The following is a 15,195-nucleotide window of genomic DNA, read 5'->3' as shown; positions in this document are numbered from 1 at the left end:
CGTAGGTGGGAGGCACGGTCTCCCGAGGCTTCTAAAACTAGTTCCCAGCCACCTGGGTTGGAAGCGCTGCTTTAGAATGTCTAGCACCTCGTTTTAGAATGTGGGTGCCGTTGGCAGCCCTGGCTGGAACCGGATCAGAAGAGCCTGCGTTGAAAAAATAGCATTTTATTTTGCAGCACTCTCCGACTTTGAGCAAAGCCGCAAAAATAATACCAGACTGGCGGAGGCTTCACTCAAGAGTCACCAAACGTTCACATTTTATTTATTTATTTTTTTTACTACATGTGCTCTTTCATTCTCTGTCCCTCCTTTTCTCGTTTTTCTGAACCGTTGGCGAGGAAGTCATGGCGTTAGTGGCCTTTCGCTCTTCAACTCTTCAGGGTGATCTACAAATCGGGACGTTCTCTCTTAGGTGACCGAGGTACAATTACCCGCGTCAGGAAACGAGTTGTCCTGCCAATGTCCTTTGCGGCCAAAGGGAGGCGGGGAGTACTTGAGGCTCCCCTCCAGAAAGGGTTCCGTCCCGCTGGCCTGTCGCTTTAGTCTTCTGATGTGGAATGATTCGTCGGTCTTGCTCCGTCTCCCATTTTTGGGGGGAAGACGCTGTGTATTTCATAGAATGCCTTCAGTTTGGGTTTGTCTGAGATTTCCTGACGATTACCCTCATTGTGTGCGTGTTTGGCAGGAATATCAGAGCGGCGAGGCTGTGCGCTCAGGGTCCCCCCGCACGAGGTACACCTGTCAGTTTATGCCATCACTGGTAAGGTGAACTGATCACTTAACGCGGTGTCAGTCAAGCCGCTGATCAATACAGTTCCTCTCTCGAGCTTTGAGTGTCTCAGTATCTTGGTGGGGAGATACGCTGAGGCTCTCTTAATATCCTATTTTCCAGTAAACACATTTATCTCATCCTTAATTTTAATATTCGTGGATGGTTCTTTTTTTCTTTTAGGTTTACTTATTTATTTGGAGAGAGAGAGCGCACAAGCAGGGGAGGGGCAGAGAGGGACAGAGAGAGAGAGAGAGAGAGAGAGAGAGAGAGAATCCCAAGCAGGCTCTGCGCTGTCAGCCCAGAGCCCGACATGCAGGCCTCGAACCCAAGATCATGACCTGTACCAAAATCAAGAGTTGGACGCTTAAACGACTGAGCCACCCAGGGGCCCCCATTGATGATTCTTGCTATAATAAGTACTATGGCGATTGCCGAATTGTGATTTTTTTTTCTAATTCCGTCATTTCCTCTATATTCTCAAAAATTTTTTTTGATGTTTTATTTATTCTTGAGAGAGAGAGACAGAGTACAAGCAGGGGAGGGGCAGAGAGAGAGAGAGACACACACAGAATCCGAAGCAGGCTTCAGGCTCTGAGCGGTCAGCACAGAGCCCGACACGGGGCTCGAACCCACGAAGCGCGGGATCGTGACCCCAGCTGAAGTCGAACGCCCAACCAGCTGAACCACCCAGGCGCCCCTCTTCTGCATTTCTTAGTGGCATTCTCTTGTCAGATGGGAGCTGCCAGAGCAGACCCCACAACGAGTCAGGCCAAGGGCCGAATCAAGATGGCGGAGGCCGGACATGAGTACCAGGCCCATGAAGGGCAACCTGAGGAGTTGCTCAGGGCCAGGGGAGCGAGGAGCCAGAGGGGAGTGAGGGTGGGCAAGCCAGAGGTCACATACCTCCCCAGGGGACGTCTCCAGCTCTGCTCCCAGTGGTGCCCAGAGCAGCTCCTGGTGGCCGGAAGTTCTTGCCTGGCCCACGGCGGTCTCTAGCTGTTTCTGTCTGTCCCTGCCCATCACATCCCGCACCTCACCTCTCCCAGAATCGTGTGAAGCCACAGGCACCGCGTTTGTAGCCGCGGGCTGTCCGAAGAGCCGTCATGGGTCTAGTACCGAACTCTACTTGATTTGCTCTCTTCATGGGCTTGTAACTGCGTTTCAAACCTTTCACGGTTCAGAAATGGGGAAAGTCTGTGCCAGGAAGCAGAAGCTGGCAGGGGAAGAGGAAAGAGCAGACACAGCCAGCCTCGGTGGGGGAATAAATCCCCACGCACCAGCCCCGGGAAGCCTCGCTGATACCCTGGCCTGGGGACTCCTGCGGGCCCCTCCTGCCTCGTTCTGGGCCACACATTCTGGAGCGTGGCTCGTGCCTTCGGCGAAATATTAGGGCCGTGTACTCATTGCCTCCAGGACTCCGATCCTCGCCCTAACCGTCCTGCCCCCTCTCTAAGGCCCGACGCTCCTTCTCTGTAAAATGGGGGAGAAGAACACGAGTTCTCAGGGTTACGGATCCAATGAATACAAAAACAGCATCCTCCCTGGCAAGGAAGGTGCTGGGTAAATAGGAGGGATTATTAGGGTCTCTCTCAGCCCCGCCAGGGTATGGATGTGGATGGCAAACATTCACGAAGACCTGTGCACGTCAGTCACGGTGCTAGGGCTAGGAGGAGAACCATAGATAACATAGGCACCGTCGAGGGTGTATAGGCCATCACAGGGAGGCAGGAGTGAGGGGCAGGACAGCGTGTCAGTTACAGTAATAACGCATCTATGTGGTGCTTCCTGGGCTGGGCTTTGTTCCCAGTTCTTTGTATAAATCTGATCCTGTGAGGCAGGTACTGGGTCAGACCCACGGAGGTGGAATCTGGTGACTCACTGCCAGGTCTGGGCACGGGCGACCCCGGGGTGGTGGCCTCGCATCCTGAGACGGGGAACATGGACAGGGGAGCAGGGTTAGGGTACCAGCAGGCAGCGGACACGGGGGTCTGAAATAAATAGGGATCCGGGCCCAGCGAGCTGCTGGGGGCCCAGATTTGAGAGCGACTGGTTGAGCAAAGTGGGTTAAGCCACCAAAATGGCTTATCCGTTACCCAGAGAGCGTGGGCCCACCTAGAAGCAGGCGGAGACTCTGGAGAACATGGCAGTAACCGGGAAGGACAGTCAGCAAGAATAATCCAGACTTGCAAGGACCTGGAGAGTCACACGGCAGTTGGGGCCATTTAGTTTAGGGGCAAAGCGCCCCCAGAAGGTATCAGTAGCCGCTGAGTGCTCAGATGCCCCCAGTACAGCATGCTCCCCCTCCAACAGGTAAATATGTTAAACCTTTCGGTGCTTAAAATGATAAAGCTTCGGTAACCTAAAAATCTCATCTCTTCCTGAATGACTCATTCCCCACGAGTTAAGAATAAACCTCTATTGTGCTCGTATAGCTGGGTGATTCCAGTGGGAGTGACACCTGATATTGTTGTGAACTTTACCTTACCTGACATCACATCTAGAATTTGCTCTCATTTCTCAGCCTGGGCGCCTTGAGCCCCGCCCCGGCCTGACGGATCTGGAAGGCAGACCTCTCGGGGGCCACGCGCAGCCCTGCTTCCACGGCCCCGGGACCGATTCATTATTCAGTCCGCCGTGTGCGGGGTGGGGGCTTCGGGCCCTGATCCCTCGTGGCAACGATCCAAGGAGTGAACACGTCCCAGTGCAGCCGGTTAGACGAGGCTGGGAAACTTCTGACTGTCCCTGACACAGGAGGGGTGTTCCGGCAAATATTTGCCAAGCGGACGAAAATTTCATCATCCTTGTTATCCAGGGCGGCAAGTTCCTGCCGGGAACACAGCCGGTGGGTAGGATGGGCTCTGGCAGAGGCCAGGACCCTGCAGTGAGTGGTTAATTATTCTGGGAGTTCAGACTTGAAGGGACTGAGGGCGGAGCCCGGCCAACTCCTCAAAAAGGCGGCTCTGGGAATCCTAGAAAGGTGAGGCTCAATTTCCTTTCTCCCGCCTCTGGGCCCTTCTCTGAACCTGTCCAGACCCATCCAGGACCTTCCCAGGAGGAAAAGCTTCAGCTCAGATCACCCTGGGTTCCTTGCTGGGAGGAGGACCCAGGGAAGGGAAGGGGAGCCTAGCTGAACCCCTGGCTCAGAACCCCACAGCTCAGAGGGTCTCCTCGCGGAGCTGGGAGACACGTGGCTGTCCTCCCTGAGCTTGTCACTGGTGTGTCCAAACCCTGCGTTACACTCCATTCTCCCTTAATCGTGAAATCTGGAAAACCACCCGGGGCAAGACCCACTGGGCGGGCGTCTCCCCTGCAACTTCTAACTGCAGGTGAGGCCCCGCTCTCAAACTAGCTGTGTGCCCTTGGGCAAATCGCTCAACCTCTCCGATCTTGTTTTTCTCACTTCTAACAGGACTCTGTCATCACTTCACGGTACTACTCCCTTCCTTCTGGAAATATGGTAGCACGGGCCAGTTTTACTCCCTGGTTGGGAAGCTTTACCAGGGCAGGAACATAATTCTCCTATTCACTGTCCTCTCTCCCTGAACGCAGACATACAGGAGGCACTCAACATGCCTCGAAAGTAAAAGTCCTTTAAAAAACAACAACAGGGGGCAGGGCACCTGGGTGGCTCAGCTCAGGTCGAGATCTCGGGGTTTGTGAGTTCGAGCCCCGAGTCGGGCTCTGTGCTCACGGCTCAGATCCTGGAGCCTGCTTCAGATTCTGTGTCTCCCTCTCTCTCTGCCTTGCTGCCGCTCTCTCAAAAATAAACGTTAGGGGCGCCTGGGTGGCTCAGTCGGTTAAGCGTCCGACTTCGGCTCAGGTCATGATCTCGCACTCCGTGAGTTCAAGCCCCGCGTCGGGCTCTGTGCTGACCGCTAAGAGCCTGGAGCCTGTTTCAGATTCTGTGTCTCCCTCTCTCTCTGACCCTCCCCTGTTCATGCTCTGTCTCTCCCTGTCTCAAAAATAAATAAACATTAAAAAAAAATAAAAAAAAATAAAAAAAAATAAACGTTAAAAAAAAAAAAAACAGGGGGGCACCTGGGTGGCTCAGTCAGTTAAGCGTCCTACTCTTGATTTTGCCTCGGGTCATGATCTTATGGTTCGTGAGTTCGAGCCCCAAGCTGGGCTCTGCGCTGACGGTGTGGGGCCTGCGTGGGATGCCTTGCCAACATCTCTCTCTGCCCCTCCCCTGCTCTCGCTCTCTCAAAATAAATTTAAAAAAAATTTAAAAATAATAAAATAAAATAAAAAAATAACAGGAACACTTGATATTTACTCCGTGCCCAGCACCAAGCTAAGCGGTTTCAGTGCATTCTCTCATTTAATCCCCGTATTTCTCAAGGAAAGTATGATGACTCCCTTTTTAACGATGAAGAAACTGAGGCCCGGAGAGGCTCAGCAGTGTCCCAGGTCAGGCAGCCTTGTAGGGGGCAGCTGAGACAGAAGCCAGATCCGAACTCACATGCATCTGTAGACGAAGCCCCCTCCCTGAAGCAAAGAGGCGGGGACGTTTCCAGGAGAGAAAATGAGGCTTGGAAGCCTAAAAAGGAAGTATAAAAGGAAGGAGCTTTCTGGATGGCTAAACTCAGCCTCCAGGGGGAGGGGGCGTGATGAAGGATCCCCTCCACGTTGGGAGTCCTGGTCTACACTGTTTCTGACTGCTGTGCTCAACTGTTATTTGCTCCTAAAGCAGTGGTTCTCAATCGAGGGTGATTTTTGCCTCCCGGGGGATACTTGGTGATGCCTGGAGACGTTTGTTGGTTGTCACAACTGGTCCGTACTACTGGCTGGGGGCCAGACATGCTGCTAATCGTCCTACATTGCACAGGACAGCCTCGGCAACAAAGAATTATCCCGCCCCGGGGCGCCTGGGTGGCGCAGTCGGTTAAGCGTCCGACTTCAGCCGGGTCACGATCTCGCGGTCCCTGAGTTCGAGCCCCGCGTCGGGCTCTGGGCTGATGGCTCAGAGCCTGGAGCCCGCTTCCGATTCTGTGTCTCCCTCGCTCTGTCTCTCTCTGTCCCAAAAATAAACAAAAAAACGTTGAAAAAAAAAAAAAAAAAAAAAGAATTATCCCGCCCGAACGTCAGGAGCGCTGAGGTTGTGAAACCCTGAGCTCGAGAAATGGGACTCCGCAATGCCGAAACCTTTGTCTGACATCCTCCTCCTGAGGTACGCATTATTTTCCTTTTACAGGTGAGGAAACAGACTCCGAGAGGTTGGGACTTAATTTAGAGCTCTCATTCAGAAACCCCGATACTATCCTATCGGCTCCCTCTTGCCCGTGGACTTGGGAGGTGACTCAGTGTCAGAGGAAATGTGATGGGCGGCGGCGGGGGAGGGGGGGGTCGCAGGTACAAAGAAGAGTAAGTTCGGAGTTCAGGAAATCTGGGTCTGGTCCAGCTCTGTTGTAATCCATCGTGTGACCTTGGGTAAGTCAGTGCCCCCTCTGGTTTCATTCTTCTAGGGTTTTCCCCAGTACCGACGGATGCGGCCTGTCTACTACTAAGGGGTTCTTTGGAGGCTTGGAGACGGGGAGGGGTGACCTGGCTGCAGGCAGGGGCCATCTGGGGCCTTCTCAGACACCATTTCCATCTCTGCACAAAGGACAAATACAGAAGGAAGAAGATAGAGCCTCGACCCTTGGGCCTGGGGTGGGGGGGTTGGGGGGTAGGCAGAGATTTTCCTTAGCACAGCAAGATTCACCTCTCAGTAGCCCAGAAGCCAGAAGGGGAGACCCCCAGCATTATGGGGTGGAGGATGGTTGGCTGGGGGCATTCTGCTCACAGGACTAGAAGGGCTCTGGGGCTCCAGCCCTGCTCGGAAGGCAGGGGCAGGAGCCCCCAGACCCTCAGGCTCCACCGAGCTCCCTTCGCTGGGCATTCTGGACCACCGGCTCCTTAGGAAAACCAGGCAGCCCCACAGTTGGAAGCATTTGGCACTGTGCTGTTTTATTTCCTCAACAGGGAAAACAGAAGGGAGGCAGGACCCCCGCTCAGCACATGGGGCACTGCCTCCCTCTGTCCCACCACCACCTTCTCTCCGGCCTCGGCTGGGAGCCCGCAGGTCGACAGAACTCCTGGCCTCTGGGATGTCGTCCTCTGCGCCACCTGACTTGCAGGAAGAAACACTCTCTCGGTCGAGGCAGAGTCAGAACAACCAGGCTGGGCGCTGCCTCCCGTGTCCTGACCCTGCCCTCAGTGGGTCTTCCCCCGGCCCTCGGAGATGACGTCCTCTGGCTGGGCACGCATGTACCACTCTACCCAGGAGCCATCATAGATGGCCACGTCGGGCTTGCCGCAGACGTAGGCCCCCAGTGCCACGTGGCAGGCTGTGACGCCGGAGCCGCACGTGGCCACCAGTGGCTGGGACAAATCCACCTTCTTGTCCTGGAACAGACGGCGGATCTCCTCGGGGCTCTTCTCCAGGCCCTCCTGGGTCAGGAAGTCCGTGAAGGGGATGTTCACAGTGCCGGGGATGTGGCCAGGTTCGATGCCTGCAGCAGGAGGGCAGGAAGGAGGGAACACACACAAAGGGGGTATGAATGGCCCCCGGGTACTGAGAGCCTCCCATGCGCCCACGGCGCTAACCCTCTATGTGCCTCATCTCGTGTAGTCCTCACAGCCAGGCAACCCAGGCGCTATTCACAGGCATTCCTATTTTACGGACAGAGATGCTGAGGTTCCGTACTGCCCAAGGTCCCGCATCCAGCAAATTGCTGGCTAGAATTGGAACCCAAGACTCAGACCCCACCAGAGCCTCGCTCTGCCCCCAGTTTCCCGATCGCCTATGCGCCCTGGGGGCAACAAAGATAAGTAAGCCCTCCCTCCGCCTGGCCAGGGGTCATTGCACTTGCCCTACAGAAATCGATCTGGCAGGGCCGACAGGCAATAACTGAGCCATTACGAGTATGAGGGTGTTACACCCTGCGGGGGGTTATGGGGGCATATTATGAGAGGTATTAACAGTAATCATGAGGGGCGCCTGGGTGGCTCAGTCGGTTAAGCGGCCGACTTCGGCTCAGGTCACGAGCTCGCGGTCCGTGAGTTCGAGCCCCGCGTCAGGCTCTGTGCTGACAGCTCAGAGCCTGGAGCCTGTTTCCGATTCTGTGTCTCCCTCTCTCTCTGACCCTCCCCCGTTCATGCTCTGTCTCTCTCTGTCTCAAAAATAAATAAAAACGTTAAAAAAAAAAACAAAACAAAAAACAGTAATCATGATAGCTGGTGTTACTGAGCGCTTACTTTGTGCCGGGCACTGTGAGGAGCCCCTCTGCTGTATTTTCTCCCCCCAGACTCTACGGGACAGAAATGATCATCCTCCCTTTTACACAGACGAGGAGCGTGAGGCACACAGACTAACTTGCCCGAGTCAGAGGGGCCCCAGAGCTGGGGCTGTTAACCACCAGGCTGCGAGGACAGGGAAGCTTCTCTAAGAAGGCGCTGAGGGTGAGCAGGGTTCTATCAGGTAGAGAGGTCTGGGCAGTGGGGGCTGAGGGCACGCCAGGCTGGGGAAGGGGAATCTTTAGAGGGGGTAAAAGTCATTGGGCCAAAGCCCAGACATGGGGGGAGGTCGAGGCCCAAGAGGAACCAGGAGGCACGGGAACACCATAGCAGGCCTGGATTAAGATGTAGGGCTTTGGGGCACCCGAGTGGCTCAGTGGGTTGAGCGTTTAACTTCAGCTCAGGTCATGATCTCTCAGTTCATGGGTTCGAGCCCCATGTCGGGCTCTGTGCTGACAGCTCAGAGCCTGGAGCCTGCTTCAGATTCTTTGTCTCTGCTCTCTGCCCCTCTCCCACTCACATTCTGTCTCTTTCTCTCTCTCTCAAAAATAAATAAACATTAAAAAAAAAAAAAAGATGTAGGGCTTTGACCTGACTGCAAGGGGACACCAGACTTCCGTTTTCAAAAGATCATTTTGATCCTAGCACAAGACCCCTAGAGGGCAAGGCTAGAACGCTGTTCATGAAGAGGGTCATTCCCCTAAACCCGGTCATTTGGTTTCACCACCCTCTGCGAGGCAGGTGTTAGTAATATTCCCATTTTCACGCCAAGGACTGAGACTCGCAACAAAATAAACCCTCACAGCCCATGATTCAAAAATCCCGGCCATTCAGACTCCAGGGTGAGGCTCTAGCCTCGTGGCTTCTGCCTCGATTTCCCCCTGCAGCGGGTGACACTCCTACAGAGAGCTGCGGACCCGTGTCGACAGTTATTGCTAGACCTTAGCACCCAGCCAGCGCTCTGAGCCCGTGGTGAGGTTGGAATGCGCCCTGCACCCCCACTTAGCTGCAGCAAAGGCTCACTGAGAGACATCACGTAGAGACCGAACTGGAGCAAGGAAGGAGAGCAAGCTCTCGACCCGGGTTGGCCGCTGTCCGAGCAGGGCTGTCCCCGCGCCTCGAACCCCACCAAGCAAAGCAGGCTTCCCCCACCCCGCTGAACAACGGCAACGATGTGATGCCCTCCACTGATCTAGACCCAGCTTTTATGCGCACTGGGCTCGGTCGGTCTCTACAACAAGCCTGCTAGGTGTGTGCCATCATCTCTTCCTTTACAGGTGAGCAAGCAGGAGAGGTGAGCATTTAAGCGCCTCTGTAAAGAGCCATAAGCACGGACGAAGCACACAGGAATTACGTCACCCTCCTTGAGGGCACCTTATGTGTGCTGAGCGCTCTATACCTGTCTTCTCCTTTGACATTTGCCGCTCACCACATCCTTACCAAGCCCTGTTTTCTCCTCTTATTTTGCACTTGCAAACGCTGCAGTTCAGAGATTAGGTGACCGGCCAAGTGGCTCACTGCCCCCACCCGCTCCCCCAAAGGGCTGAGCTGAAGGACCTAACAGGTTCAAGGTGGAACCACATAAAATTGTCACCTGTGCGGGTTCCAAAATGGCTGGCTATCAGCAGTGCCCTACGGTTGGATCTCAGGTCAACACTGCTCTGCATGGTTCCATGTAGCGGGGTCCTTCTCGAGTCCCCAGATCTCTCTGGGACGTTGATCCCATGCCAGCTGTTGGGTCAGTCCTTGGGGATGCCCGGGGAGCAGGGCCGACCCTTACCCTGGGGCCATGTGAAACAGTAAGAGGTCGGGCCCAAGCTGCTTTGTAAGCACTGAGCAGAAGCCCCACCCTCATTCAGGGGCGGTAGGGAGGCGGATGCCATTCAGGGACAGACTCCCAAGACCAAGTAGCAACTTCCTTGCATCCCCCCTGAAAAAGGCACGAGAGACAAAAGGCTGGGTAATGACTGCTTGCTCACTGCAGTTAAATGTACCGCCCCAGCGCCTGGCCGGGCTGCTTCCTGACCTCCAGCGAGGTAGCCATTCTGAGACTCCATTTCCTCCTGGGTACAATGACACCACCCATCTGTCGGGGTCATTGAAAGGCTCACACGACCGTGGCCATTGGCCTATCCGTTTGCGGGGAGCCCTGCCCACGTCGTCCAGGGCTTCCCTGTGGTCTCCTTGCCTGGAGAATTCAGCTCCCAGACACAGGGCTCTGCTCCAACCCAGGCCAGCAGCCACCTCTATTCAGTTTCTCTCCAACCTGGGGCCGGTGATCCCGCGCGCGCGCGCGCACGCGCGCGCAGGGCCCCTCTCTCTGCCCTCTGCAAGCCTTGACCCCTTAGGGGCCTTACATCCACTCCCCTACCCCAGACTCCTCCCCCTCCTCCTCCCCCAGTCTGCCTCCATCAACAGCCGGGGGGTGGGTACACCCGATCAGGCCCCATCCCTTTGGGGGCTTCTCCTGCCGCCCCTCCTGTTCCGCAGAGACCGCCCTACATCCGCAGAATTGGGGCGGGGCTGTTTGGCTTCTCACCCTGATACAGGGCGCCCTGGGTTCCCAATGAGTCTGGGGGCAAAGCAAGTATTCGTGTCCACTTTTAAGGAATAAAGCCAGGGAGGCTCAGAGAGCGAGACGACTGGAAACCACATCTCACGCCCCCGCCCCATGCGGCGTCCTTCAAAGGCGAGGCCGAGGCAGGGCTCAGCGCGCCCCTGGCCCCGCGCCCCAGGTGACCTCCCGCCCCTTCGCGCGTGTTTGTTACCGTCTCGGGGCTCGGGCTCGGTGCCGCGGAACCGGCCGGCGGCGCGGGCGTCCACCACCTGGAAGCGCCGGGATTCAAGGTTCTCCTTCATGTCCTCGTACGTCTTGACGAAGGCGGGGTCAAGCGAGGCTCGGAACTCGGCGGGCGCCGGGCGGCTCTTCCCCGAGCTCAGCGGGAGACCCAGGCGGAGCCAGTGGCGCAAGCCGCCGTCGAGCAGCGACACGGTGCGGTGGCCGAAGGCGCGGAACATCCACCAGACGCGCGGCGCAGAGTAGAGGCCCTGGTCGCTGGCGTCGTAGATCACGACGTGGGTGGCGGCGCCCACGCCCAGGTGGCCCGCGTACTCCGCGAAGTGCGCCGCGCTGGGCATCATGTGGTCGTAGGGGGACGTGCGGTCGCTGCACTGGTCGATGTCGAAGAAGGCGGCGCCGGGGATGTGGCGCTCCTCGAACTCGCGGCGCGCGTCGCGGCCCAGCTTGGGCAGGTACCAGGAGGCGTCTAGCAGCTGCAGGGGCTGTCCCGCGCGCGGGGTCCGCAGCGCCTCGGCCACCCACTGCGCCGACACGAGCGCGCGGAAGAGCTGCTGTGGGGGCATGGTGGCGGTGGCGGCGACACCGCGGCTGCAAGCCTGGGCGACAGGGAGGATGTCAGGAGGGAATCGAGGAAGAGGCCGGCCAGGTCGCTGCACATGCCCGCACCGCTGGGTCTGGCACTAGCCCGCAGGGGCGGTGGAGCCCCGGGAGGGCAGAGTCCAGGGAGCACAAAACCGGCAGAGGCAACCCCAGGGGCAGACTTCGGTCACCGGGGCCTCCCCTCCCCCCCCCCTCCCACCCAGGACACCTACACGGGGAAGAGCAACGGAATGACCCTGACCCCTGGGAGGGGGCCAGGCGGACCCTTCATCGCTGCTTGCCGGGGTCGGGGGGGGGGGGGGCGGTAGGGACAGGTTCAACCACAGGAAGGCAAGCAGGGGGCAAAGTCTCAGTCCCTCCCCAAGGTCCCTGGTGGAATTCGTAAACTTCTTCATCAAACGTTTATATAAGCAGCCTCACGGGAAACAGTAGCTGAATTTACTGACTCCTTGCTATGTATCATTTCATCTCACAATACCTCGGAACCCTGCAGGACACAGAGTAGGCTCTCAATTATTCGCCGGACAAGTAGCCTCCGGAAGGTTGGTAGGGGATATTCTCACTATCACGGAGGGCGGCGCTGAAGTTTAAAGGCTCCAGTGGCCAAGGTCAACAGCTAAAGTGGCGGCGACACCAGAATCCTGACTCTCGCTGGCCAGTGCTGTGCAGGCCCTGGGGGTCCAGCCAGGTCAGATTTTGTCCCTTGGGCCTGAACTGAGTCTCTGAAACTCGGGGCAGCAGCAGCAACAGTGACAGCGCCTCCCCCCCCACCGTCCCTTCCACTCCCCTGTGGGCCAGCCACTGAGAGTACACACAGCCCATGACATGACACGCAGGCCACAGCCTGCCAGGGCCAGGATGCCCTGAATGTGTTGGGCACCTGTACAGACAGCCCCTAGTTCGTCAGGTGCCTCCGCGCGGGTTAGGGAAAGGTGCCCCTTCCGTCAGGGCACGTGACTGGGTGGGTGGAGCCTGAGCCACAGGTCAACCCCCATACCCCGTTGGCAGGGCACAGCCTTACCATCCATACCAGGCCGTCCTGCCACAGAGAAGGGGTGGGGAGAGAACAGGTGCTTCGTGGGCCAGGCCACACGCTAAGCCCCGTGGCCTTTAGTGGTGGGCCTATGACAATGTCTGCCTTCTGCGCGAGGCAACTAGAGATGTGCTTTGGCCTTGCTCACACAGCTGGTCAATTCTGGAGGCTGGACCTCTTCCCCAGCCTCGGGTCGGTGATGACCAGGGCCTAATCAGTCCACAGTGTTACCCCTTGTACCCAGCCTCTCCCAGTCTGGCTTTTAGGAACTCAACTCCACCCACGCGGCCAGGCCTTGTGCTGGACACTGAGAAACTCTTAACGTTGCCAGGCCCCGGGGGACGGGGGGCTGTGGCGGGTAAAGACAGGCCACGGGCCTGCCCAAAGGACAGCATCATTGAAGAAAGTCTGGGGTTCAGTGCAAACACCAGGGACCGATACCTCAGCCTAGGGTGGGAGCAGAGGAAGTGGGAAGTCTTCCTGGAGGAGGAGGAAGTGCGCGCAAACTGATTTGACTTTTCCAGGGGCCCAGGAAACTGCGGCTTGACCTTCAGGATGAGGAGGCTGCCCCGAGGTGGCTTTTTTTTTGGCTAAGGGGCCATCTCAGTGCCCGTGGGTCCTACCACAGCTGAATAGTGTTGGCGGGTGCTGTGGGTCCCTTCTTAAAGAACCCATCTGGGAACCACAGTGGCTCCTGCCCCCTGGGATTCTTGGGGCTCCTGGTTTTCTATCCAAGGATCCATTTAGAGTAGAAAGAACCCTGGACTGGGAATCAGAGCCCCGGCCTCAAGTCAGTGCGAATCACTCGGCTCCTTAACTAGCCGTGCGAGGGCGGGCATGGTAGGCTCCCCGGCCATTTTCACTTCTTATAATGGAGCTTCCAACCTTCAGCTCTTATGGTGGAGATTAATGAACAGTTAATGACTGTCGAGGGGCCATCACAATGCACTACAAATGGCCGGTGTCAATAATCATTAAAAACAGCTTAATAAAAACCCAATGATTTCTGAAAAGTTATTCCCATAGGTGGCCTTTCAACAACAACAACAACAACACATCTAGAATCTTAAGAATTTCAGGATTGGGTGGGACTTGGGAGGTCTGGGGTCACCCGGCCTGGCCTCCCCCGTCCCCCACTTTATGGTCAGTTCTCACAAAGGACTGCAGGAGGCAGGGGAGGGTCCGGGGAGCAGGCTGTGTGTCACCGAAGGGCGGGGCCCAGGTCCTGGCCCCGCTCGCCAAGCCTGGACCACCTCAGGTGGGGGTGCTCTGGGTGGGGGTGCTCTGGGAGTGAAGGACTCCAGGACCCACAGGACAGCCCTAGCTGTATCTCGCAAGTGTCTATACCCACTAGGGGAAGTGTGAGCCCCAGGCTGCCATCTGGGGGGGGGGGGGCCCTGGAAGAAGAGGGGCTCCAGGCAGACTGGGCTATCCTCGAGGACTTCCCCCTAGTCTGCTCCTTCCTGGTACCCCGCCCCTCCCCCCCCCCCCCGCACGTCAGGGCCAAGCACAAAGTTCAGAAGATTCTGGAGGCCAAATGCTTGTCAAAGTATGAATGTCTCAACTTCCTGTGAGACTAGCATTATTTCAGAATAAAAAAGAGCCTTTCCAAGGGAGAGGAGAAAAAGCATTCGGGACATATGTAACACGAATGCAAAAGCGGCTTAGGAGCAGGGGTGAGCCACCAGCTTTCAAGGACCAGTTGTTAAGATTTTTCAGGAATGATGTCGCCTGGTTGTTAAACACGGCCCATTGTTAAAAACCAAACGCTGTAACCTTATAATTAAATAGGTTAATTAAAAACAAAGGCAATTATTTTGAAAAGCATGAGGCTTTGGGGTGGAGCCAGGTAAACCGAGGCAGATCCGATGGGCTTCAATTGCTTGGTGTGCCCGTGGGGTGACCAGCTAGGCCTGTCTGTCTGCTCTCGAAATGTAAAGTTTCTGGCCTACTCCGTAGGGTTGTTGTGAGAAGTCAGTAAGGCCCTAGGAGCGCAGTATCTCACCGAGCAGGCCTTGGCCAATGTTAGTTTCGTTTTGCTCCGGCAAGTTCTTTGCCAGTTTCTCCTCTTGGAGCCTCGGCCTTGTCTCCCTGGCCTCTCTGTGGGGTTTCATTGGTCCTCTTCCCTCCCTCTTACCCTCTATGGTGGCACCAGGTGACACCCCCCCCTACCCCCCCCTACCCCCCCACCTCCCCACCCGCCACTCACTCGGACGTCACCCAGCAGGCCGCCCCGAGCGGCGGCGGACAGCCATCCTTAGGGCGAACTCCGGGGCGCGTCTTCCCTCCTAGACTGCAGCCCCCTACTCCGCTCTGGCCCCGCGGGGGAGCCCCGCGCCGCGCACCCCGATGATCGACCTCCCCCCAGAGAAAGGCAAGCGCGATGCCGCAACAGTTACCCCGGTCTCGGGCTCTGCGCTTCCGGGCTCGGTCATGGCCCCAGAGCAGGGCGCCCCCTCCCCGCGCCCGAAGTCGTCCCCCCCTCCCGCCACCAACCTGACGCCGGCCGAAGGGAGGAGACTGGAGCACTGCCCACCGCCGCGGCCACTCGGAGCCGCGGCTGCTCGCGCCTTCCACTCTCTGGGCCAGGGGGACACCCGCGCCGCCGCGTCCCGCCCCGCGCCGCCCCCGCGCCCCCCGCGCCCTCCCGGCGGGTCCCCGGGGTCCGAGTGGCGCTGCGCTGGGTGGGACGGCGCGGGGGGGGCGGCCGCG

The 15,195-nt window shown here is 57.3% G+C and overlaps 1 protein-coding gene across 3 annotated transcripts; it reads right to left on the bottom strand.

Annotated features, from left to right (window-relative positions):
• Positions 1-6,695: 6,695 nt before the first annotated feature.
• MPST (mercaptopyruvate sulfurtransferase) lies at positions 6,696-15,077 on the bottom strand. Of its 3 annotated transcripts, none has more exons than XM_043562483.1 (3): positions 14,980-15,077; positions 10,819-11,446; positions 6,696-7,266 (listed from the first exon to the last, which is right to left on the bottom strand). In XM_043562483.1, the coding sequence occupies exons 2-3, from the start codon at positions 11,411-11,413 to the stop codon at positions 6,968-6,970; spliced, it is 894 nt and encodes a 297-aa protein (XP_043418418.1). In that variant the 5' UTR covers positions 11,414-11,446; positions 14,980-15,077; the 3' UTR covers positions 6,696-6,967. The 3 variants fall into 3 exon arrangements, with proteins under 3 accessions (XP_043418418.1, XP_043418419.1, XP_043418420.1); XM_043562484.1 differs by having other exon boundaries at positions 14,883-15,066; XM_043562485.1 differs by lacking the exon at positions 14,980-15,077 and adding an exon at positions 14,693-14,958.
• Positions 15,078-15,195: the final 118 nt, after the last annotated feature.

Source organism: Prionailurus bengalensis, chromosome B4 (assembly GCF_016509475.1).
Source record: "Prionailurus bengalensis isolate Pbe53 chromosome B4, Fcat_Pben_1.1_paternal_pri, whole genome shotgun sequence".
Classification (NCBI taxonomy): domain Eukaryota; kingdom Metazoa; phylum Chordata; class Mammalia; order Carnivora; family Felidae; genus Prionailurus; species Prionailurus bengalensis.
This window is presented reverse-complemented; position numbering and strand designations above follow the sequence as displayed.